Raw genomic sequence first — 25,951 nt, 5'->3', positions numbered from 1 at the left:
ATGGCGAGGCTGCGGGATTGCCTCCCCCGCCTGATGGTCACGATCCGGTCCCTGCTCTTCTGGTCCCTGGTCTACTGCTACTGCGGGCTCTGCGCTTCCGTCTACCTGCTCAAACTTTTGTGGAGCATCGGCAAGGGACCCACGCAGACCTTCCGGAGGGTCGCCCGGGAACACCCTCCAGCGTGCTTGAACGACCCCTCTTTGGGTACCCACTGCTACGTGCGGATCAAGGTGAAGGCCGGCGCGGGCCCGGCGCTATCGCGAGGGAACGTGACGACTGTGAGAGCAGAGGGCGCCGGGCTGATCCTTGCATGACTCCAGGCCCAGCGTCCCCTAGTGTTCTCGGGGCTCGCAGGGCGTGCGGCGGGGACGGGGAAGGTGCCAAGGGGATGCAAGAGGGGCAAGGTGTCGCGGGAGAAGGTCGGGATTGTGTGTCTTTACGGTCCCTGTTTGTTGCGTGCGTGTGTGTGTGTGTGTGTGTGTGTAAGACAGAGAGAGAAGGTTATGTGGAATTTCTCTAATAATCTGGGTCCTATTATATTACTGTCCCCTCCTCCTCCACCACAACAACCCAGAACAATTCTGCTCCCTCTCCTCCTGTAAGGGGAAGCTGTCGTCTGTCACCTCTTTGCCCTTTAGAGCTCAGATAATCTGTAGGGAATTGTTACTGGTGGCGCCCTACTGTCTCAGGAGGCTGTCCTCGTCCAAATTTTAGAGATTGAAAGAGTAAATAGAATAAGTCATTGGAAATCAGGAGTTTATTCAGATCAGCAGAATGGAGCATTCACAGATGACCTAAGCAACATGAAACAATAAATAAATTGTGTACGTTTGTGGGGAAGGAAACAGACTTATGGTGCCAGAGACCAAAGGAATGGCACAAAAAGCAAATGTCAACTATGCATGCAGACTCTAATTGTCCGTGCTTGTCGCAAGCTTTCTTACAGCCCTTGGATATTCTATTCCCTGAGGCTCCAGGTGGTGAAGGGAGATGGCTTCTTGAAATGCACCCTGCAGTCTGACTCGCAGGCCTTTCAAAAATAGCCTACGTGAAAGGATATTTTTGTCACCAGGTCTGGGATTCCTATTAGGAACTAGATTGCCCAGCAGCTGAAGTTCAGAAAACCAAGGGGCATGTCTTTCTTACACTTATTCAGCCTGGAGTTGATATGAGAATTTAAATGAGTTAATATGTGTAAAAACAAATGAACGAAACCAAAAAACTTAGAACAGTGCCTTGCACATAGTAAGTGAAATGAAGTATTTATTCACTAAATCCAATCAAGTGCCCACAACCTTTCAGCTTCCAAGACTCACCACCAATAAAAGAAGTTATTGAACTTCTGGGAAGGCATTCAGCAGCGGAGGGCAGGGCTTCCCTGGTAGTGCAGTGGTTAAGAATCTGCCTGCCAATGCAGGGGACACGGGTTCAATCCCTGGTCCAGAAAGGTCCCACATGCCACAGAGCAACTAAGCCCGTGTGCCACAACTACTGAGCCTGCGCTCTAGAACCCCTGAGCCACAACTACTGAAGCCCCTGCACCTAGAGCCTGTGCTCCGCAACAAGAGAAGCCACCACAATGGGAAGCCCGCACACCGCAACCAGAGAAAGCCCACACACTGCACAGAAGAGTAGCCCCTGCTCACCGAAACCAGAGAAAGCCCGCGCGCAGCAATAAAGACCCAACACAGCCAAAAATAAATAAATAAATTTTTTAAAAAAGGAAAAGCAGTTGCAGGCAAAGTCAGAGTTGTTATCTTCATCCTACCTGAAGGGGAAAAGCAGTTTAAGAATCATCTGGAATTCCTCATAATGCACTTTTTCTGACTCTGGCCACCTAAAGAGTTTCCCCAGAGACATAGAACCAAGGAGGGGAAAGAGCATTGTCCTGGGTGGCAGGACAAGATGGAGGTTCTAGTCATAGCCCTGCCCCCAACCACCTTTACGACCTGTGCTAACATCTTTGGACCTCAGTTTCTAACTCTGCAAAAATGATAGGGTTGAACTATATGACCTTTAAGATTTTTTTCACATCTGGAAACCCAATTGCTTGGGTTATCTGATAAAAAACGCAGTCTCTGGGTTTTGGGTCTTGGTTTCTTTCCTCACTTCCTTCTGAGTTTTTGTTTTTCTTTCTTGCTTTTTCCTCCACTTTCCTCTTTTCTGTTTGCTTTGTATTTGCTGTATTCCTGTCTCATTCCCATGATTTTTGTTTTCCTTGGGCAGTTTTGTCTCCCATATGCAGAGTGAAGGCTTGAGCACTCAGATCATTCAGCTGTTAGAAATACACTGATATGGGGGCTTCCGTGGTGGCGCAGTGGTTGAGAATCCGCCTGCCATTGCAGGGCACACGGGTTCCATCTCTGGTCGAGGAAGATCCCACAACCACGGAGCAGCTAAGCCCGTGCGCCACAACTACTGAGCCTGCATGCTGCAACTACTGAAGCCTGTGCGCCTAGAGAAGCAAGAGAAGCCACCACAATGAGAAGCCAGTGCACAGCAACAAAGACCCAACACACCCAAAATTAAATAAATTAAAAAAAAAAAAAGAAATACACTGATGTGACATGAGGAGCAGGCAGCCAGGGGAACTGTACGTGCAACCTCAACAGAAAATACTAACGTGGGAAGGAGAGAACTAAAAATAAGGAAAGGTGGTGTGAATTATGTAACTGATGGCACAGCTCTTGATGGGCAAGCTGAGAAAAGTACATGAGTAGGAGGTAAATATGGCAGGAATATAAATGCAGATCAGAATTATTTACATGTTCTGCAGAATTTGAGTGCGATGAAATGTGACACATCAGTAAGAAAATTGTGACTGTTTCAGAAGCTCATAATATATAAATTGACCTTGTAAATAGAAGGAGAAGGGAATGTTGACAAAAGTGAATCATTCAATTTACCCTGTTAATAAATCATGGTTATTTTTTCTTTTTGAAAATTAATATACTTATTTTATTTCTTTATATTAAAAATAATGCAAGTGAATTTTTTTTAACGGCATGGAAATACTAAATGTACTACTTTTTACAGTCAACACAAAACATCGCTGAAATTTCATGCCCTCTATTTCGTACTGCAGGATTCGGGGTTAAGATTTCATTATGTTGCCGCTGGAGAAAGAGGCAAACCACTTATGCTGCTGCTTCATGGATTTCCAGAATTCTGGTAAACTTACCAACTAACTTCTTCTTTTGCACTAAAGACTCGGCTTATCATAGAGTCATTTTCTTATAATGACTTTTAATAGACCCCATGCTATGATCAAGTACTGGTCTAGAGTTACTATTCCTAAATGTTCCTCAATCACAGGAATGGTGTTCCTCCTGTTTTAAAGAAACGTGCATATTATCATCCTAAATTTTTTTTTGATAATTAAAAGAAGTATCATTTAGTGTTTCAAATTTCTGAATAGTCAGTTACAAAACAGTTTTTATAGTACCTACTGCGGACAAAATACAACATTGGATAGAAAAGGAGATTTGCAAGAAACCAAAGAATTAGAGTGCCTGTTACCTGGCAGCTTTTGGTGAGACTTGGGGTGAGGGAAAGGCAGAGGGAGAAGGGGGCTCATGGAATCTGAAAAGGAACTCTTTCCTATGCACATAGTAACAGGCTCAGATGAATGCAGGACAAATTAAGGATTGGAATATTTCACGTTGAGAAGAAAACCTATAGCCAAAAATACACAGTTGCTAGTTACCTAGAAGAAAATGTTCTGTTCTCCTTTGAACCCCACAGAGCCAAGTAAGTACAGATGAAACATCACATGATTAAACTTTAAAAAAATGAATATCTTTTTAAAAGATGGTACATATCAAGGTGGTAAAAAGAAAATCATATTTTTGATAGCTCAAGGCTATGATCTTGAGATGGCTAAATGGACCAAAAAAAAAAATCATATTCTCTGAACTGACTCAAATGTAGAATATATGGTATGTTTTTAAAGTTCTGGGACAATGCCCTGTCCCTAAATGTCTCCCTTATTTCGCTCTTAACACCTAGAATTCCACCATTACATATTCCTCACTTCCTTTAGAGTTTTAAAGATTTTGGGTCATCCAAAGTCCTAATTTAAAATACATCTAGCTGTAAAAGAGACATTACCTTAATACACTTTAGTTAATACTTTTCAAATGAAAGAGGCTTTATTAATAAATGCATTGAGATTGCTAGCGCACTAGGAAGTATTAGGCATCGAAGAAAAGAATGGAGAATGGCAAAAACCCATCTAGCTAATCATTTTCCCAGAGCAAAAAGTCTATGACCTGACTGGCTCACAAGTAAAATGTTAGTCTGCAGCGTTAGTCAGATCTGCGTAAAGTAACATGGGCAGTGAATTCTGGCTCAGCCACTTAATTGCTGCAGGACCCTGCACAATCTACAAGAATCTTGCAGAGTTGTGGGGATAAAGGGAGTCAAAATATGTGAAAGGCCGTTCCCATGGCCCCAGTGAATACTCAATAAATGTTCATTTTCTTCCTTCATTCCCATTCACTCAGTGTGGAGATCCATGTGCCACCACTAGCGTCCTCAATGCATTTATTAATAAAGTCCCTTTCACTCATAAAGTATTACTAAAGTGTATTAAGGTAATACCTCTTTCAGAGCTAGAGCCTTTTTAAATCAGGGCTATGGATGACACAAAAATCTTTAAAACTCTGAAGTAGGTGAGGAATATGTAATGGTGGAACTGCAGGTTAAGAGTGAAAGTAAGGGAGAAATTTGGGGACAGAGCATTGTCCCAGACCTTTAAAAAATAATTTCCTGATTCTGCTCATGATAGTTAATATTTCCTGAGCATTTACTATGTGCCTGGCACTCTTCTGAGTGTCACAGCTACCCTTCTGCAGTTGGCAGTGCCAGAAAGTAAGGTATACCTTCTTAAACTTCAGAGCTGGCCTCTGCTCTAATATATCCTTGGCATATAGGAATGATAATGATCTGATAACATACATGGATTTTTACCTTTCAAATTTCACACCTTATAGAAAAATTCAAAAGTTAACCAACAATGTAAGTATACCTTACTTTAACATTTTAAATCATCATTCTATATAAAATTCATGATCTGAGTGGGGAGACTTAACTTTTTAGAAAGAAAAGATTTAAAGGCTCTTCTCTTTCTGTACCTCATACCAACCCCGATACTTGTCCGTGCTCTTTTTCCTCCTGGAACGTCACTTCTTTATATGTGGAAGATACAGATGAACCTGCAACCACTTCAGCTACTTGGTAATTGTTCTGAGGAGCCCCAGAAAATAGCAGTGATACCCATTTAATATAGGACAGTAGATGCTCTGTGTCATATTTTAAGAAATGATACTTTTCCACATTTTTCACAGCATTGTCCCTTTATTTACTCTTCATGAGACCCCTTTTGCAAAACAGAAATGTCTGGTGATTCTTGTCCATGTCCTAGAATCTTCAGTGGATAGGACAGCCTAGGAGGGGGCCCAACACCAGTCACTGGACATCAGACCCATTTTCTCCAGCAAAATCAAGTCTTGGCTTTGTCCAAAAGGGTTATTGAGAGGAATGGTTTAGTTTTGAAAAAACTCCTAGAGATATTTTTACTTTGAAGAGCATATATTAGGAAATATATGCAGATCATGGGAATGAGTCCCCTTCTGTTCACCAAATGTACTATTTGTTACTCCAGCAAGAGGCTTGCTATAATTTAAAACAACAATAACAGCAAACCCTGAAAACTGAGTTACTCAAATAGACCATATTGAATTCACTGAACTTTGCTAGCCATTAATCTGAAAGCTACCTGGTTGTTCAGGGAGATTCCTAGAGCAACCACATGGAGATTGCTGTTAATCAAAAACTTCTATTTGAGTGTGTCCTACCCTAAACCAAGACCTCTATGTTGACACTTACTCTGTCTTTCCTTCCAAATTACCACTATTCCCCATTATACAATCTAGTCAATTCCATTCATGTGCTCCATTCAGGAAAAAGTCAATTTGAATCAGAATTTAGGATAAAGCTGTTTTGATTAAGCCACTTCAAGTCTCTCTCTCTTGAACTTCCCCTTTTCTTTTTCCAAAAACCCCTTCTCTTGCACTTCTCCCCTTTTTAAGAGCCAAAAAACTTTATCTGGCACTTCAAACCGATTTCAATTCACATTATAAATATAAATATTATTCCTCTATCAATCAAGTTTTGCCTAAATACACATGAATTTATAAGCTTCGTTGTAGATCAGGTAGGCCAGATTATTTGGTACAGTGAAAACAAAATAATCATAAATTGGCAATGTGTGTAAAAGTGCTTTTTAAACAGAGAAGTACTATACAAATGTAATGTATTATTTGCATTTATCATCGTTAACTAAGAATAATTGTTGAGAATTGGTGACATTTAATGTATACTATTAGATGTTACACAGAAACAATAAAATTCTCTGTCTTCTTTCTTAAAATATAAAGGAAACATCAAACAATATACACATCTATGAGAACTTTAGCTAAATTAGCCCAAAATAAGGCTGTTTGTCAAAGATGGTTTTTCTCCCCCTCTATCTCCACCTCAATTTGCATTGCTTTTAAAAATATTCTGAGCTGATGCAGGCAATTTCTGGCAATACACCAGCTGTATGGGACGCATTCGTCATTACTCAAGTGAGGGCTCGTCATCCATACAGCTGAGCAGAATCTGATGACTGCAACTTTTTCTCTCTTGTGAAGGGGAAGAGGGTATTCTACATTTCAAAGAGGCTAGCCTGGTAAACCAGGGGTCCTCCTTATGTTAAGAATAATAACTAAGAAAGAGGTTGCTTTTTTTGAAGTGTCCTCTGCTATTACCTAAAGCTACCAGAGGGGGAAAAAACAATGTGGATGAAAATAGCTAGATTTGTTTATTTATAATATTGTCAGGAGTTACTGATTTTGCAGTATGTTTCATTCCTCTATCAAGGGGGTTGTTTTGTTTTATTCATGTGAATGACATACCCATCAGTCTATCGCTGGGGTGATTTCTTCTTCAGTTTACAGTTAATGTGTAAATCAAATATGATTTATTTATGAACTCTAGGAAGATCGCATTTAAAATTTATTTTGTACTTTATTAAGATAGCAGTTGCAATCCTTAAACATTCTTAGAAATGTTTATGATATTGTTTGGCTCCACTCATTGACAATAGCAATAGCTGAATTTATTTGGAAGGCAATTTAAATTATTAATAAGGTAATGACGTGCGGGTATTATGTTTGCATAATCTCTAACACATTAAATGTAAAATGTTACAGGATTGTACACATTTTTTTGAGTCAAATTTCTACCTTGAAATCTCTAATTAAATGAATTCTAAGTGAAGACACAAGTATTTAAGATATTAAAAACAATGCACATTTTAATAGAAATTGAGTATAAATTCCCCAACAGGAATCTGGGAACTTTAGTTCAAGGTCGTCTCAAGGTTTGACCTGAGACAGAGTTTTATGGAACAACTGGTATTTCTAGCACTATCATAATTCAGTGCTTTCATTTGTTCATTGTTTTACGCAGTCAACAAATCTCTATTGAGCATCTACATGTCTACCAGATAATTCAGGGAGCTCACCATCAAATGGAAGTGCCAGGCACCAAAAGACTAGTGTCTAGTACACTTGTCTGTACACTCTTCCCAGTGCACTGAAGAGTGTACAGACAAGTGGGAGAGTATGGAAGGGGCCAACCAACCCACCTGTGAAGGAGGGAGACTGGGAAGTCTCCTGGAAGAGGAGGTTCCCAGCATGAGGAGTTCAATGAGGGGTGAAGGACAGGGATTGTGGGGAGTAAGGGAGTGATGGGGAGGGATGATGTTTCAGACAAGGAGATTATATAAACAAAGTCATAAAGACAAAACCCATGTTTATTCACTGCAAGTAGATAAGTGCCGCAGAGGCAGCATAGCATGGGCTCTCAGGCCAGACCACCTGGGTTTGAATCCTGGCTCTGCTGTTTGCTAAATCTGTGACCTTCAGCACATCCAGGAACCAGTCTGTGCCTCTGTTTCTTCATCTGTAAAATGGGGATAATAATAGTACCTACTTCATAGTACTGCCTTGAAGATCAACATCCCTATGTGTGAAGCACTTAGAATTGTGCCTGGCATGTAGTAAAACTGATATAGATGTTAGTTCTTTTCATTATATAGCAAATGACAGAGTGTAAAGTAGTCAGGCTGGAAGATCGGGCAAGTCAAATCTTGGAGGTTTTGTCTGCCAGAATAACATGCTTGGGCTTCACATTATGAGTAACAGAGAGTCAAGAAAAGCTGTTAAGCTGGGAAATGACCTGAGAGAGTTTGTGTTTTTGCTAAACCACTCTGGTTTGTAGAAGACAGAGCCAAGGGGAATGAAATGGACACAGACCAATCGATAGGCTGCTGTGTTAATGGAGGCCTGAATGAAGGTAATGATAGCAGGGATGGACAGGAAAAGTGATTAAATAAATATTTAAGAGATTAAATCTACTGAACTTTATTGATTGAGTATGAGGAATTATAAAGAGTGAAGAGTTGGGCTTCAGTTATGAAGACATAAAAAAATCAATTCACAATGTTAAGTAAGGCTATGAGAAAATAATAAAATCATATGTACTGACAGATGAGTATCTTTAAGGAATGGAACTGCTTCATTTGTTTATTACATACCAGAGACAAGATTATCAATATTGCTATGGCCTTGCTAAGAAAGACACTTTTTGTTAACATTTTCAAATCCATATTAATTGGCAATGCTTTTGCAGATTTTTACAAATTATAGGTATCCTAGTAATAGATCGAAGACTCTATCCATTCATAATTCCAAATATGTATCTGACATCCTTCTTGATAATCTACCTGCTGATGTAAGGTGGTTGATTTGCTTCGTCGTTCTCATGGCTTTGTGTCACTTCACACTGCAGTCCCCTTGCGCTATTGGTTTATAATCTCAGATCACTCTGTTCACTTTCCTATTGTGCTCCAAAAACCTTTCCAGACAACAGTCTCCCATTTGGTTTGTGTCAGATAATTCTGCACCGTGTTTTCATGGACAGATGTGCATGCAGATGCTTCTTGATAAATGCATATTTTGAGCTCCATAACATAGTGAGTCGCTTTGAAAAATCCATGTCTCTTTTTCTGTTTGTTATCCATAATGATTTTGCTTATTAGAAGATAATCTCATGGATCTCTGTATTTCAATTAATTCTGCAGTTTTATTATCAAGCTCAGGGGGAACACCTGGCCCAGCAGAAACTTCTAGGACTTGGCTGTCACTATGGCCATTCTAATTAGTCAGTTCCTGTGCCATTTTGATTGTTAAATGTTTTAAATATCACACTAGCTTATGCTGATGGTTCAGGATCTTCCCCCCAAGATTTTGTTTTAGCAAGTGGAGGTTTATCTTTTTTGTTTGTTTTTATTTTTGGCTGTGTTGGGTCTTCGTTGCTGTGTGCAGTCTTCCTCTAGTTGTGGCGAGCGGGGGGGCATTCTTCATTGCGGTGCGCGGGCTTCTCATTGTGGCTTCTCTTGTTGTGGAGCATGGGCTCTAGAGCGCAGGCTCAGTAGTTGTGGCGCCTGGGCGTTGCTCCGTGGCATGTGGGATCTTCTCAGGCCAGGGATCAAACCTGTGCCCCCTGCATTGGCAGGTGGATTCTTAACCACTGCACCACCAGGGAAACCCAGAGGTTTATCTTAAGTAGTTGTTTTATTGGATTCTTTCCATGAAAATATTTTTTTAAATCGTCAGACATTTTCATCCATGAGTAACCCATTGTTATTACTAAAAACATTGAGTCCTATTTGACAGTGGACTAAGGTGAGTAAAATCTCCCTTCTAGGAAAATATATTTTCATCTCACAAATTTTTTGAGAGAATCAAATGGTGCAGTATGCGGAAGCATTTATAGGTACAGACTCAGTGATAGTAGTGAGCATTATTTAAGAAAAGCTTAGAAAATTGACTTCTTAAATACATTTCTTAAGGTTTTAGTATCTGATATTTTGTAGTTTCTATAAACCCTGGCCCTTTGTTACACTTCACTGGACCTGGTTAAAAAAAATAACATAATTTTAATAAAGAACGTCAGTGCTTATTTCTCAAACAGTTCTTTTCTTTCCTGCCCACACACAGCTATATAACCTTTCTCAAAAACGAGGGGTTTCTTACAGCTTTCCACTTAGAAAATCTGTAATGTTATTCTTTGTATTAGTTACTGTGGTATTTTTAACGTTTCTTATTTCCTGCAGGTATTCTTGGCGTCACCAACTAAGGGAATTTAAAAGTGAATATAGAGTTGTAGCATTGGACTTGAGAGGCTATGGAGAAACAGATGCTCCCATTCATCGAGAAAATTATAAATTGGACTGTCTAATTACAGATATAAAGGATATTTTAGACTCTTTAGGTAGGTTTTAAAAAACAGTGTTAATTCTTTTTAAGGGACTAACATTCAACAAATTGTAAACTGATTACCTCATTTCTTCCATCTACCTGAGCTGTTCCCTAGATCCTGTCACCTTGGTTCATACAGCTCAAAATATTTATAGAGGTAACTTAAAATAACACAACCAGAATAACTATTCTGTCTACGAGCCAAAAGTGACTCTCAAAATTTGTTTTTAAAAATTGACTTAATGTATACTATCTATTATTTTCAGAACTAACTATTAGAAATTTGATTCTTGTTCTCAGAAAATTTATTTCTTCAGAACCAACACCTAAATATTTATTTAAACATGTTGTAAGATGCAGAAACACTTGCATTATCTTTCTTGTATTGATCAGCTAGTGCCACAATAATATTGTGTAACAGACCACCCCAAACTCAGTGGCATACAGCCATAGGCATTCATTCCTGTGCTCCTGGACCTTCAGGTCAACTGTAGGCTGGACCCCTCTGGGTCTTTGCCTCAGGCTACAGGTCCAGCTGGGATTGGCTTCTCACTGTGAATGGGGCTGGAGCCCCAGCTAAAGCGGAGTAGCTATCTGTGGGAAGCTCTTCTGGCTATGGTTGAAGTGGCAAGAGGATGAGCCCAGCTGCAAAAGCATATTTCAAGTTTCTGGTCGCAGCTCATTGGTCAAAGCAAGTCATATGGCTGAGCCCCAAATCAAGTCATACACCTACCACAAAACCAAAGCAAATCACAGTGCCAAGTCTAACATCAAAGGGGTGGTGAAGGAACTTCCCTGGTGGTCCAGTGGTTAAGGCTCTGCACTTCCACTGCAGGGGGCACAGTTTGATCCCTGGTTGGGGAACTAAGATCCCGCTTGTCTTTCGGCATGGCCAGAAAAAAGGTGGGGTGGGGGGGACTTCCCTGGTGGCACAGTGGTTAAGAATCCACCTGCCAATGCAGGGGACATGGGTTCAAGCCCTGACCCAGGAAGATCCCACATGCTGCAGAGCAACTAAGCCCATGCACCACAACTACTGAACCTGTGCTCTAGAGCCCATGTGCCACAACTACTGAGCCTGAGTGCCACAACTACTGAAACCTGAGTGCCTAGAGCCCATGCTCCGCAACAAGAGAAGCCACCGCAATGAGAAGCCCACGCACCGCAACAAAGAGTAGTCTCTGCTCACCGCAACTAGAGAAAGCCCGCGCATAGCAACGAAGACCCAACACAGCCAAAAATACATAATAAATAAATAAATTTATTAATAAAAGGGGGGGAGCAGTGAAGTATACTACCTCTATGGCAGTGGGGAGAGGGGAGGAGTAAATATTTTTTAACAATAATCTAATACACTATATCCCTTTTGACTAAAATCCAGCTGCTACCATCGATATGTTAACAGAGCCAGTATAGTGAGAAACCCATGAAATCAAATTAAAGACCCTTTTCTACAACAATCTAATGAGAACGTAGATCAGGTCAGTATTCTTAGAGGGAAAAAATGGATGAGGTCTGGGGGTGTCAATGCAGTGTTGTAATTTACTGTGATTACAGTAAAATAGACTCAGAGACACTGATTTCCGACAGCCATATTTCTTTCACATTTTGTGGTAATTCAGTCAAACTTGGCCCAAATTTGTCATCATGAAATTTTCCAGTTAAATCAATAATGTAATCTTGCTTATGACCTAATTATGTGTAGTCTTTACCATGGTTTTCCAAACTCAGGTTTATGTTACCAGAGCTGAACTATTTCCAATTTTTTTTTAAAGTATAAATTCCCAAGAGAGATTCTGAGGCCTATAATGGATCCTGGGCATCTAAATTTTCTAAAAAGCTACCCTAGGTGATTCAGACATACAGGGTTTTGGAAACACCAAACTCAATGTCTGCACAAAGTGCATAATTAGGGTAGGAGTTTTAGAAACATACCTATTTTATGTGCGGTAATGATGTACCCACCTGTTTCTTTTCAATGATGCCAACATTCATTTCTCAATTACAGGGTATAGCAAATGTGTTCTTATTGGCCACGACTGGGGAGGCATGATTGCTTGGCTAATTGCCATCTGTTATCCTGAAATGGTGATGAAGCTTATTGTCATTAACTTCCCTCATCCAAATGTATTTACAGGTGAGTTTAAATTTCCTTTAAGACATCTTTGATAGCGTGACAACTCACTATTGTCACTGACACGGATTAAAAACAGCAAAAGTTGATTAACGTAATATTTTTTAATTAAATGACTAAAATACGATATTATCACATGACAATGTCAGCCATCTCAGCTTTAAATATTCCTGAAGAGTCACAGGAAGTGTTGCTTTATATTTGCTTGCATAATTTTATTTCTTTTTAGAAAACATTTTACCGCTAACTTAGGGAGAGTTAAAGAGTTAAAGGGAAAATGAAGTAACATTACTTTGACAGTAATGAATCTTGACAGCCTAGAAATAAATTTTCCTCTTGCCTGACTCCTTTGGCTGTCAGGAATGGCAGCATTCTTTAAGGCAGCAGTTCTCAAATTTTTGGTCTCCTTTATACTCCTAAAAATTATTAAAGACCCCATTGAGCATTTGTTTATATGGGTTATATCCATAAAAATTCACTGTATTGGAAATTAAAAATGAGAATTTTTAAATGTTTATGTATTAATTCATTTTTAAAAAATAATTAATCCAGTACATATTAGCATAAACATTTTACTGAAAACTAGCTACATCTTCCAAAACAAAATTTTAGTGAGAGGAGTGTCATTGTTTTACATTTTTGCAAAGCTCTTTAACTTTTGGCTTAATAGAAGACAGCTGGATTCTCATATCTGCTTCTATATTCAATCTGTTGCAAATGTTTGAATTGAAGTATATGAAGAAATCTGGCCTCACACAGATTTGTAATTAGAAAAAGGAGGAGAATTTTAATAGTCTTTTCAAATAACTGCATATGTTCTCCTTTAATACTACACCAAACTCAAAAATTAGTTATTTCTTAAAGGTTAGTAACAATGTGGAATCTGATGTCATATTAATGAACTTTTTGTACTCTGTCACATTAAAATCCATTGGTCTCTCTAGCACTTTGAATGGATTTTTTCTACCTATGCATGATTTTGCAATCATCACGCATTGGAAGATATTGGTTCATTGAGTTATGCAGATCTTCCATAAGTTGACACATTTCATTATATGCTATCAAATCATGTTCATTAATATCACCCCAGTTTCATCAAAAAAGCCTTTGCAAAGCTGTCAAGCTCACAGTAGCAGACACAAGTTTCCAAAATTCTAATTTTCATTTGACATCTTGAACTTCATCATTGACAACAAACACTGTTGATTGTTTTCCCTCAAGTGACAGGCTCACTTTGTTCATTTTCAAGAGACTATCTGTTAAATACCCAATCTGACTGATGATAGTCGTTCTCTCAAGTAAAAATGGTGTTCCATTAAAAATGCAGCTAATTCAACTTATCAGACAATTGCAGAAGTGCTTTTCCTTGAGACAATCATTGTATTTGGGTGTTCAACAGAACTGCCTTATTTTCTATTTCTTTTTAACAATGTTAAGAAGACGTATACAAAAAGGTAGAAATTTAATAAAATTAATAATTTTTGCTATTTCATCAAACACATTCTTAAGTGAAACCACCACTTAATTTTATGTATTTATGTACTTGTTTGTTTACAGCAAGTGTGTGGTGGTGAAGAATACAATGACTGCTGGTATTGTTTAGTGTCACCGCCTTGATTTGTGCTCAGGCAGCAATGGCTTTATCTACTATTGCCTTTGTACCATCTGTGCAAATGTCGGCAAAATGAGAAAAGCTAATTGTATTGTTTTGAAATGATTTGACCATCTGTATCCTTTAAAAGGGTCTTAAGGATCCCCAGGGGTCCACATGGACTATGTTTTGAGAACCTCTGCTTTAAAGAGAACCCTTAATCTTAAGAGTGATTAAAAACAAATAAACAAACAAAAAAACCTGTGAACAATGGCTAGGCACACTTTCATTTGGTTTTGACAAAAATTATAATTTTGTCCTCTTTAACTACCCTTGTGAAATTTTCTGAGGTTCAGTACTGTCATGACCCACACTAGCCCTCCAGGGAACAAAAAATTCAGAAAAACATATTTTTATTTCTTCCTCAAAATAAAGTAGGTGAGGGAGAAAGGGAACATGACTACAATAAATACTGTATAAGTATAAAAGTTAAATTTCAGATACATATTCAATTGTCCTATCTCAGCTGAGGTAATAGCATGGCTGCTTAGGAATCAAATATCAAACTGAGGTTCATCATATTTCTCTCAGTTGCATTAGTCAATAGAAGTTGTGCTACATGCTTGTTCAATTGATCAGGACCCTAGAGTAAATGTTATTTTGTTGGTGCTGCTATATGGACAAACTGTAATTGGTCATTTCAGTAAGAAAATACTTGGATATTTCTGGAACTATCTTATCAATAATAGGTTCAACCCTAGTCAGGTCAATATGAAGTCTTCAAGTAATATGACTATATTTTCCCTTAACTGTATTGATATCTCCTAATGCAGAGCTGAATAAATCTTATTCGATGATGACTTTACAAAAAGTATAGCACAACAGTGCTCCACTTACCTGAGAATCATAATTCTAAAAACTCCAACCATGTTGAGTACAGTTATACAATTAGAAATAAGAAAAAAAAATCACCTCTATAGCAAGGAAAATAAAAGTATAGTACACAATACACAACAAATATGTACATTTAATATGTATGATCACATTACTCCCTAGTTTAAAACTTGTGTCTTCCCAAAACACTTAAAATCTTTATCATTCTGGCCTTACCTGACTGGGTTTCTGCGTTTTTTTCTAAAACTCATCTCATACCATCTCCCCCTCCTCATTCACTACACATCAGCCACACTGGCCTTCTTTCTGCTTCTCGAATGTGCCAAGCCCAGTACCTACTTTCTGTTCTTGATGCTCTTCCTAGATCTTTGCGTTCAAGGCTCATCCCGCATCCCCGGAAAAACCTGTTCCACCACCTTTACTAAAGGATAGTCCCTCCACACCACCCAACCATTACTTTCAATCAGATTACCTTGTTTTATTTTCTTTATGGTATTTTTGCTAACTAAAATGATCTTTTAAGTATTCATTACTTATTTATTATGTATGTTCCTTATGAATGGGAACCTCTTTTCTCTTGTTCAATGCTAAATCCCCTCACACACAGTAGATATTCAAAGATTCATTGAATGGATGAATTTTCTCAATACATGAATGAATTTAAAGGAAAGGCTTTAGTTTCTGTTGAGGCCAAATGAATAAGATATTCAAATCAGCCTGTAAGGAAAATCTTTTCAACAAGGGAAAATTACTTCCCCATGTATCCTTAGGAAAAGTGTTTGGTCACTGATAATGACCTTGGAGAAAAGGGAGTGTTGTTTTGGGTTTCCTTTTCCTTTCTGAGTCAACATTTCATAAAGTGGAACTTTCTTTTTGTTTAAAGTGCTTTAAGTATTTAAAATACCCAAAATATCCAAAATAAAATAAAAGAACATAGAAATTGTTCCAAAGAGAAATATACAGAAGCCTTATTTGTAGATTCTTTTATGGGATCATCTCAAAGGTGAAATTGCTTTAAAAAGAAGTTATTTCAATAGTAAGTAATTCATACCCCTTGGATAAGGTCTAACATGATATTTTAATTTCAGAATATATTTTACGACACCCTGCCCAGCTGTTCAAATCCAGCTATTATTATTTCTTCCAAATACCATGGTTCCCAGAATTTATGTTTTCCATAAATGATTTCAAGGTAAGTCAAACATGGTGATGGATGTTACAGACTTATTGTCTGTGATCATTTTGCAGTGTATACAAATGTTGAATCAGTATGTTGTACACTTGAAACCAATATAATGTTATATGTCAATTATACCTCAATTAAAAAAAGAAAGACTGGTGCCCAAGAGGATGACAAAATTAGGAGGTCAAAAATAAAACATAGACTGAAACACTAAAAACAAACAAAAAAAACCCCAAGAAAACCAGTTCTGCTTATGTTGTTCTGATTTATTTTAAATAATCATTTATTGTACATCTGTTATGTGTTATGCACTGTTAGGCATTTCCTCCTATGCAAAAAAATAAATCAAACAAATAATGTTAATGAGAAACATTTTAAATTAAAATCCATCTTTAAGAAAGAAAAACAGGGAATTCCCTGGTGGTCCAGGTGGTTAGGACTCCACCCTTCCACTGCAGGGGGTACGGGTTCAATCCCTGTTTGGGGAACTAAGATCCCAAAAGCCTTTCAGTGCTGCCAAAAAAAAAAGGGAAAAGAAAAACAGACAAATGCTAAAACTTAATAAATGTTTCTAAGGCTTCATCGATAGGCTTACTTATTTTTACAGTCTCTATTCGTATGTTTGAGTGCCTGGCTGTTAACTCAATTTTTTCTGAGAGCCTGTTCCCCTACAGGCATACTTCTTTCTAGAGAACATTCCATGGGGAGATGAAAGAATATGAATGCCAGGTAAGAGAATTTGACAACAGCAGAAGTGGAAGCCCTTGGGAGTAAACAAAACCCCCAAACAAAATTAAGCCTGCAGGTATTGGTGTACCATATACACTGGCACCAGGAATCATGTGTAGTATCTATTTCTTCGAAGTTAATTAGTTGTTTCTTGTTTGTCCAGCATGATGTTAAATATTTAGGGAGGTTAAAAAAAGACATAATATTATTTTACCTGGAAATACTTCTGCATGTACCTCTGACAATAAGGACTATTTTTAAAAAAAGAACATAACTCCAATGCCATTATCAAAGCTAACAAAATGAACAACTTGTTAAAATCATTTAATGCCCATTCAAATTCTCTTAATTGTCTCAACTGTCTTTATGCACTTTATTTGTTTGAATCAGGAACCAAACAAGGTCTACACATTGTATTTGTTTGTTATGCCTTTTAAAATCTTTAACGGTTCTTTCCTTTTGTTTTTTACCATCACTTTTTTAAGAAGAAATTTGTTCATTTGCCCCGAGGAATGGTCCACATTTTGGATTTGACTGACTGCTTCATCATGGTGTTATTTAACTAGTTCTGCTAAGCCTTGTCTTTCCTACTTCATAGGTGCTACTGATCTAGAGGCTTGATTAGACTGAAGTTTAATTTGACACGAATATTTTATAGGTGGTTCTGTGTATTTCCTAATGCATCACATCAGGGAAGCACATAATGCCTAGTTGTCCCAGTTTTAGTAATGCTAACACTAACCAGTGGGCTCACAAATTGTCAGCCTATCCAAATTGCCTAACAACCAACCTTTCACCAAATAATTTTGGCATATCTTGATCGTCACTGCCTAGGTTCATTATTTCTTTAGAAAACAGTGATTTTTTAGTTCTATTGGGATGGCTAAAAAGCTCCTTCAATTTTTAAGTAAAAATAAAAGACACGTTTTTCATTTTCACCAAGAGCTTTATTGAACCCTTTGGTTCCCCTACCTTCTGCCATTTTTCAGGCAACTTCTAAATTCCATCTTCCCAAAACTTTTTATCCTTTTGAGCAAAGAACTGTTCCGGGTGCCTTTTACAGTCTTCCGGGGTATTGAAATTTTTTCCATTAAGAGAACTTTGTAAAGACCGAAATAAATGGAAATCTGAAGGTGCAGTGTCTGGTGAATGTGGCGGATGAATCAGAACTTCCCAGCCAAGCTGTAACAGTTTTTGCCTGGTCATCAAAGAAACATACGGCCTTGGTTATCCTGATGGAAGATTATGTGTTTTCTGTTGAGTAATTCCGGATGCTTTTTGTTGAGTGCCACTTTCAGTTGGTCTAATTGGGAGCAGTACTTGTTGGAATTGATCGTTTGGTCTTCCAGAAGGAGCTCATAATAGAGGATTCCCGTTCAATCCCACCATATACACAACATCACCTTCTTTGGATGAAGACCAGCCTTTGGTCTCTTCCATTCCACATTACTGTACAGTATCCACTTTTCATCGCCCGTCACAATTTGTTTTAAAAACGGAACATTTTTGTTACGTTTCTGTAGAGAATCGCATGCAGCAATACGATCAAGAAGGTTTTTTTTCGCCTAACTTATGTGGAACCCAAACATCACAGCGATTCACATAACCAAGGTGGTGCAGATGATTTTCAACGCTTGATTTAGATATTTAGAGTATGTCGGCTATCTCCTGCGTGGTATAACGTTTATTGCTCTCAATTAATTTCTCGATTTGATCACTATCAACTTCAACTGGTCTACCTGACCATGGAGCATCGTCCAGCGAGAAATCTCCAGCAAGAAACTTCTCAAACCACTTTTGCCACATTCGCTCAGTCACAGCACCTTCTCCATACACTACACAAATCTTTTTTTGAGTTTCAGTTGCGTTTTTACCTTTCTTGGAATAATAAAACATAATATGCCAGAAACGTTGCTTTTTTTCTTCATCTTCAGTATTAAAAGAGCTACACAAAAATTGACCAGTTTTGATAAGTTTTTTTTTTTAATGCATGCTAGTATGACAGCAGTCACAATACAACAAAATTGTTTCGAATAAAGTTAAAGACAACTAAGTGCTACTAGAGCCATCTTATGGAAAAAACTGAACGAACTTTTTGGCCAACCCAATATTATTCTTTCTGCTTTTATTAACTGGAATTCATGTATAAAGAAGAATTTCCACATCTATATTTGCTTATTCTGAAATACAGTTCCCACAAGAATGGCAGGACAAATGCTTCATTATTTCCCTTTGTAAACAACTTCCAGAGTAATGAATTGGTGCCCTAGAAACCTCCATTGATAACCAATGAGGGTTTTTTTTTCATATCATTATGAGCTCATGATTTTTAAAAATATATTTGATATTTATCAATTGATTACAGTCATTATTCTCTTTGATGCCCAAATTGTTGCAAGTGTGAACTCCTTCAGGTTGGCTCCTATGTCCTCTTGACACAGGAGCCCTTTAGTCAGGGATAGCTTGCTTCCTTAATGTCCTAAGTTCATCATTTTTTAGTCAGGGATAGCTTGCTTCCTTAATGTCCTAAGTTCATCATTTTTTTCCTGTTCCAGATCTGGAATCAGTCATTTATTGAAGGAACTCTGGCTCCTATTAGTAGGAAATGGTATTTAGAGACCACAGTTTGGGTGTCAAGGTGATCATTTCTACTGAGTTTTCATTGCTTCTAGATCTTTCCATTGGACAGAATGTAGACATACATATTTTTTAGAAAAAAATTATGAGTTCTTAACAAAAACAAAAACAAAAATTATGAGTTCTTATTCACATTTCCAAAGCAAATTTAAGATGACAGGGTTTTCACTTAACTTCTATGACTTTATATAAAACATTATATGGTTCTAAGTCAAAACTCTAAAACAAGGTACATTCAGAGAAGTTCACTTGTCTCTGTTTCCTCTGTTTCTCTGTCTCCATCTATTTCTTCTGTCTCCCATCGAAAACCATTTTGGTTAGTTTTGTTTCCTCTTTTTATTGTTTCTTTTTAAAAATATAAGCAAATATATATATATTTATCTTTTACTTCTCACACAAAAGATAACATACTATAAACACTATTTCTACCCTTGCTTTTTTTCCACTTAACAATATACCCTGCAGATGACTCCATCATCAGCATAGAGATTATCTCCATCTTCTCTTAGAGTACTAAGAACACATAATTCACCATCATGTATCTATACCATAGTTTATTCATCCAACCCCCCCATAGACATTTGTTTCCATTCTTTTTTTTTTCTTAATTAAAAAAATTTTTTTGGCTGTGCTGCACCACGGGGCATGAGGGATCCTAGTTCCCCAACCAGGTATCGAACCTGTGCCCCCTGCAGTGGAAGCACAGAGTCTCAACCACTGGACTGCCAGGGAAGTCCTCCATTCTTTTTCTATTACAAATAATGTTTCAATGAATCACCTGCTGCACATGTCTTTTCATATTTTTGCAAGGGTGTTTTGGGGTTGAGGGATCTAATTTTAAACAAGAATCCCAATAATTCTGATTCAGGTGATTTAGAGACACACTTTAAGAAATGCTGGTATAGAGCAGTGTTTTTCAAATTGTAGGTGGAGACCCATTAGTGAGTCGTGAAATAAGTTTTGCAATTCAGTAAAGTGGCTTGCAATTTGAGTTTTTAAAAATAAAGTAAAACAGAATTGAAAATATCATTACATGCTGTAATAAGTGTAAGGCCTATTTCTTTAAACTTTTGTTTCAGAAATATATATGTAGAGATATGAACTGGATCATGATGTAAAATGTGTTTGTTACTCTAGGTTGTGATCAAAAGAAGTTCAAACAATTTAGGGGGAGGTGTGTGGATTGGTTGTCAGTAAATAGATAAACTGTTAACTGGAATATCAGGCTTTAGAGCAGGGATAGTACTTGAGCTCAACCTTCTAGAATGTGAAGAGACACCAAGAAGACAGGATACTTTTCATAAGGGTGAAGTGTCCATGGGGGATTAAAAGGGAATAATATCAAAAATAAAGCCAGGAAAGCAGAAATATATAAAATGTGCTTATAAACAATGAGGTCTCCAACCTGGCTAGAGCAGAAACTGGGAGCTATCACTACACACTGACCATCATTCTCTTTCAAAAGCCAAATATTTAGTTACTATTAGGTAACTGAAAAGTTTTAATTATTCTCTTCTCACTTATCAGGCTTTGAAACATCTGTTTACTAGTCACAGCACTGGCATTGGAAGAAAAGGATGTCGATTAACAGCAGAAGATCTTGAAGCTTATATTTATGTTTTTTCTCAACCTGGAGCATTAAATGGTCCAATTAACCATTACCGAAATATCTTCAGGTCAGTATAATTTGTTCTTTTTAACTAAACAAAATATTCATTCCATACAGAGCCAATATTTGATTTTTGTTAACATCTTTATTGGAGTATAATGGCATTACAATGGTGTGTTAGTTTCTGCTATATAACAAAGTGAATCAGCTATACATATACATATATCCCCATATCTCCTCCCTCTTGTGTCTCCCTCCCACCCTCCATATCCCACCCCTCTAGGTGGTCACAAAGCACGGAGCTGATCTCCCTGTGCTATGTGGCTGCTTCCCACTAGCTATCTATTTTACATTTGGTAGTGTACATATGTCTATGCCACTCTCTCACTTCGTCCCAGCTTACCCTTCCCCCTTCCCGTGTCCTCAAGTCCATTCTCTATATCTGTGTCTTTATTCCTGTCCTGCCCTTAGGTTCTTCAGAACTATATTTACTGATTATTTTTAATGAGAATTATTTTATCAAGTATTTTCCATTAAGTTATTTAGCTGAGTATACTAAAACCTACTCTCTTAAAATATTTAATGTTTTGCTTTGTTTTATTTATTTATACTGTAGTATAATTGACATATAGCATTATATTGGTTTCAGGTGTACAACATAATGATTTGATATTGTATGTATTGCAAAATAATCACCACAGTAAGTCTAGTTAATCACCTGTCACCATACATAGTTATAATTATTTTTCTTGGGATGAGAACTTTTAAGATCTACTCTCTTAGCAACTTTCAAATATGTAATACAGTATTAACTACAGTCACCTATCTGTACATACTTTGTTTTATCTGTAACTTACATTTCATGTGATATTTAACAATTTGAAACCTCAGGGCCAGAGAATATGCTCTCCTTTTAATTTTCTGAAAACTCCTCCCTTTTACCCTCAATTCATCTGGTGAAGAATTTATATTCCTCTTTACTTTTTCACTAATAGTCCTTTTAATAGGAACTAATAGTCCCCTTTCCTGACTGATTCAACTATTACATGCTCACATGTTGTTAAATATGCAGGTAACTATTAGAAAATGTTTTGTTTTGGAACACTTTATGAGCTCCAGAATTTAAGTGACTTGCAAGTTTGTATAGCAATCCATGTATCAATAATTAAGTATAGATATATTTTTATATCAGTTTACCCATTCACCAAGAACTTAATTTTTAGGAGCATTAGAACCAAATGATGGCCACTTGCATGGGAATCAAAAGTTAAGACCTTGGTGGACATATGTGATATCCTTCATATTCCAGCAGCATCTTATCAACCCCAAGTAGCCACAAGTCAAGCTTTTTTGTAACTAGCAAAAATGTAATTCAGTGCTGGAGAGTGTCTAGTTAGATGTTCCTTCTCATTCTTAGTTAACAGGGGTGTAATTAATACCATCCCGCCTTTCTGAAAAACAGCTTAGCAGAAGTTGTCAAAAGCTTTAAAAATATGTATCCTCTTCAGCTCAGGAATTCCACTTCCAGGACTCTAGCCCAAAGAAGTTATCTGAAATGCCAACGAAGATTTGGGCACAAAATGCTAATTGCAGCATCACTTAAAACATCCCCAGGCTTCCCTGGTGGCGCAGTGGTTGAGAGTCCACCTGCCGATGCAGGGCACACGGGTTCGTGCCCCAGTCCGGGAAGATCCCACATGCCGCGGAGCGGCTAGGCCCGTGAGCCATGGCCGCTGAGCCTGCGCGTCCGGAGCCTGTGCTCCGCAACGGGAGAGGCCACAACAGTGAGAGGCCCGCGTACTGCAAAAAAAACCAAAAAAAACAAACAAACATCCCCTTCTTTTAAGTGATGCTATAATCTAAATATTTAATTATACAGGAACAGTCATTTATGGGTTATTATGCCATAAAATAGTATGTTCTACAATTATTTTTGAAAAACTATATGAAACAAGAAAGTTATTATAATTTAATATGAAATTTGCATGTGTATACTGTGTATAAACTGTGTATATTTACTGCATTGTACTTATGGTTTCAATGATATGCATAGAAAATGACCACTTTTTAATGATGGAATTATGCATGATTTTCTTCTTTATACTTTTCTGTATTTAAAAAATACACAATAAAAACTTTATATTTTAAAAAGAAACTTCTTGCGAAATAAATATAGTATCATGTAGTATTAAGGCTCAGTCCATATATATTTTCTGACTTTTCAGTTCCAATTTTCACATAAAATGCATTAGATTATCCAACAAATAATTGAAATACGTTTAAATAGTAACACTGTTTAAAGCTCCCTTTCATCACACTATTCAGAAATTCTGTTATCTTTTTGAAGCAAATTATTCTTCATAGTGATGAATTTCATATTTAATTTATAGCCTGCATTATAAGTTTTGCACGGCTGATCCAATTACAACTTTTATCTGGCCCTTTCTTAAATAGACCATTAATTTTTTTATTGTACAGATTGATTGCCTAATGCAGTGTTTCTCAACCATTTTGTTTGTCATCACCTCCTTTCAGAGCCTTTTTAGGCATTTTTTTTTCCTAATTGCCCCCCACCCCATGAAATTTTAATATCTGTTTATGTACTGTGTGTATACTCATGGTTTATATATAAAAAGCATAATTTTTTTTTCACTCTCCCAAGAACAAATTTTCATCCCTTTGGTGGTGATATTGCCCTCCTTAAAAATCTGTGGCCTAAAGAAACATTTTGGGGGAATGTTATTTTAATGTTTACAGTGAGTCTCAAGCCCACGTGTTTTGTTTTTATAGCTGCCTGCCTCTCAAGCATCACATGGTGATCACTCCAACACTACTACTGTGGGGAGAGAAAGACGCATTTATGGAGGCTGAGATGGCTGAAGGCACGAAGATTTACGTTAAGAACTATTTCAGGCTAACTATTTTGTCAGAGGCCAGTCACGGGCTCCAGCAAGAACAACCTGACATAGTGAACAAATTGATATGGACATTTCTAAAAGAAGAAACAAGGAGAAAAGACTGGCTTTTTCTGTGACGAGTCTGTAATGAAATCTCTAAATAATTTTTTAAAATTGTTCGTCAACTTCTTTAAGCTTCATTAGGAAAAATTGTTTTAATATGCTTTATCATAAATAAATATCCTGACAAATGACATCAAGAAAAATCTGAGAACGTGTGAACTTGTAACATAATGTTGGTTTTTTTCTTGTTGTATTTTGCACAGAAAAGCATCTGCCTTAAAATGTACACACTTGTACAAAAAGGAAGTTGGAGAAAGTGGCTCAGTTTTGGTTTTTCGTGTTATTTACCCTGTTAATATATGGTGCCTTTTACAAATGTATATTAAAGATTAGCTGTGCCATATTAAAAGGCAAAACTGCAATGGTATAAATTTTTATTTTATTGTTCCAAAGTTCTTTTTACTATTTTTTAACCGTTAAAAAATTCTATTATCAAATCTCTTGGATTTATAGTATATTTATTAGTTTGAAGGCAGATATGACAAGATGAATGCGCATCTTAAAATAGGCCATAAATACTACTTACACTGGGAAGAGTAACAAAAGAGGATAGGAAGATTCTATATATACATATATATTTATTAAACATTGTAGGGAAGCACATCCATTAAATTACTTGCCTTAATTCTTCAGCTAAATTGGTGATTTAGAAAAAAGATCAAAATGTGCTTTTGCCCCATTTAATGCAACAAGGATTGAATACTGTACTTCCTATGTGCACTAGAATCTAAGCTCCACAGGGCAGAGATTTTTGCTTTATTAACTGACATATATCCAGCATCTAGAATAAGAGCCTGACTCATTGTGGGAACTCAAATATTTGCTAAATGAATAAATAATATATTTGATACACTGCTAGGCACTGTGCGGGAAATATGAAAGAAAGATGACATGGTAATGTTGATCTTTCCCTTAAGAACCATATACAGAATGCATTTAAATCAAACAAGGGTTCAAAAGTATTAATGAGCCTTACGGGCCAGTGGGAAGGGAACTCCCTGGCAGTCCAGTGGTTAGGACTCAGCCCTTTCACTGCTGGGCCCAGGTTCAATCCCTAGTCAGGGAACTAAGATCCCACAAGCCGCACGGCATGGCCAAAAAGAAAAAAAAAAAAAAATGGCAGGAAGAATTACAGAATAGAGGATGAGACCAACTCAAGGGATTACTACTCATTCTCTTGGGTTGCTCTCATCTGGCACGGGAGACAACCAGTAACACTGCCAAATCATGGCTCCTTAAAGACTACAACTGTGTTCCCAAATAAAACTAAGCGGTGAAAGGAATGTTTCCCTCACTAAGCATAGTTCTGATAGTGACAGAAGAAAGTGGAATGTCCCTAAGAATTCTCATCATTGTATCCTAGCAACGTGTATTTACCAATAAAAGCCCAGTTTTCTATGTACATTGTACTTGTGCCTCATAACATCTCAAGGTAGGGAGTACTTGTGCCTTATAACATCGCAAGGTAGGGAGTATCACCACTTTACAGATGTGAAAATGAGATTGGCCAGTGCCCACAGTACAAGGGTTGGAACCAGGATCTGACCTAGATCCATCTGGTTGTAAAGCCCATAATCTTTCCACTTAGATCACATTCTGTTTAACCGGCTTTGGTATCCACACTGCTCTTTCTGTTTTATGGGTAACCTGTTGTGTTCCAATAATTAGAAACATCTTTCAGAAACTTAAAATTTGACTTTTAATTCTGGAGGAATTTAAATTAGCAAACAGGAATATTTGATACAGCAAATGCTACAAGGTTTAGCAGAGAGCCTGGTTC

At 37.4% G+C, this 25,951-nt stretch overlaps 1 protein-coding gene across 1 annotated transcript; it reads left to right on the top strand.

The window, feature by feature from the left end:
* On the top strand, positions 1 to 24,889 carry EPHX4 (epoxide hydrolase 4). Its single transcript, XM_022553386.2, has 7 exons — positions 1 to 231; positions 3,087 to 3,172; positions 10,230 to 10,387; positions 12,383 to 12,511; positions 16,082 to 16,185; positions 21,070 to 21,218; positions 23,942 to 24,889. The coding sequence occupies exons 1-7, from the start codon at positions 1 to 3 to the stop codon at positions 24,183 to 24,185; spliced, it is 1,101 nt and encodes a 366-aa protein (XP_022409094.1). The 3' UTR covers positions 24,186 to 24,889.
* Positions 24,890 to 25,951: the final 1,062 nt, after the last annotated feature.

This window comes from Delphinapterus leucas, chromosome 1 (genome assembly GCF_059928025.1).
Source record: "Delphinapterus leucas isolate spDelLeu-1000000601 "Yukka" chromosome 1, BTC_Dleu_Yukka2, whole genome shotgun sequence".
Classification (NCBI taxonomy): Eukaryota; Metazoa; Chordata; class Mammalia; order Artiodactyla; family Monodontidae; genus Delphinapterus; species Delphinapterus leucas.
Note: the sequence above shows the minus strand (reverse complement) of the source record. Positions and strands in the feature narration are given on the sequence as shown.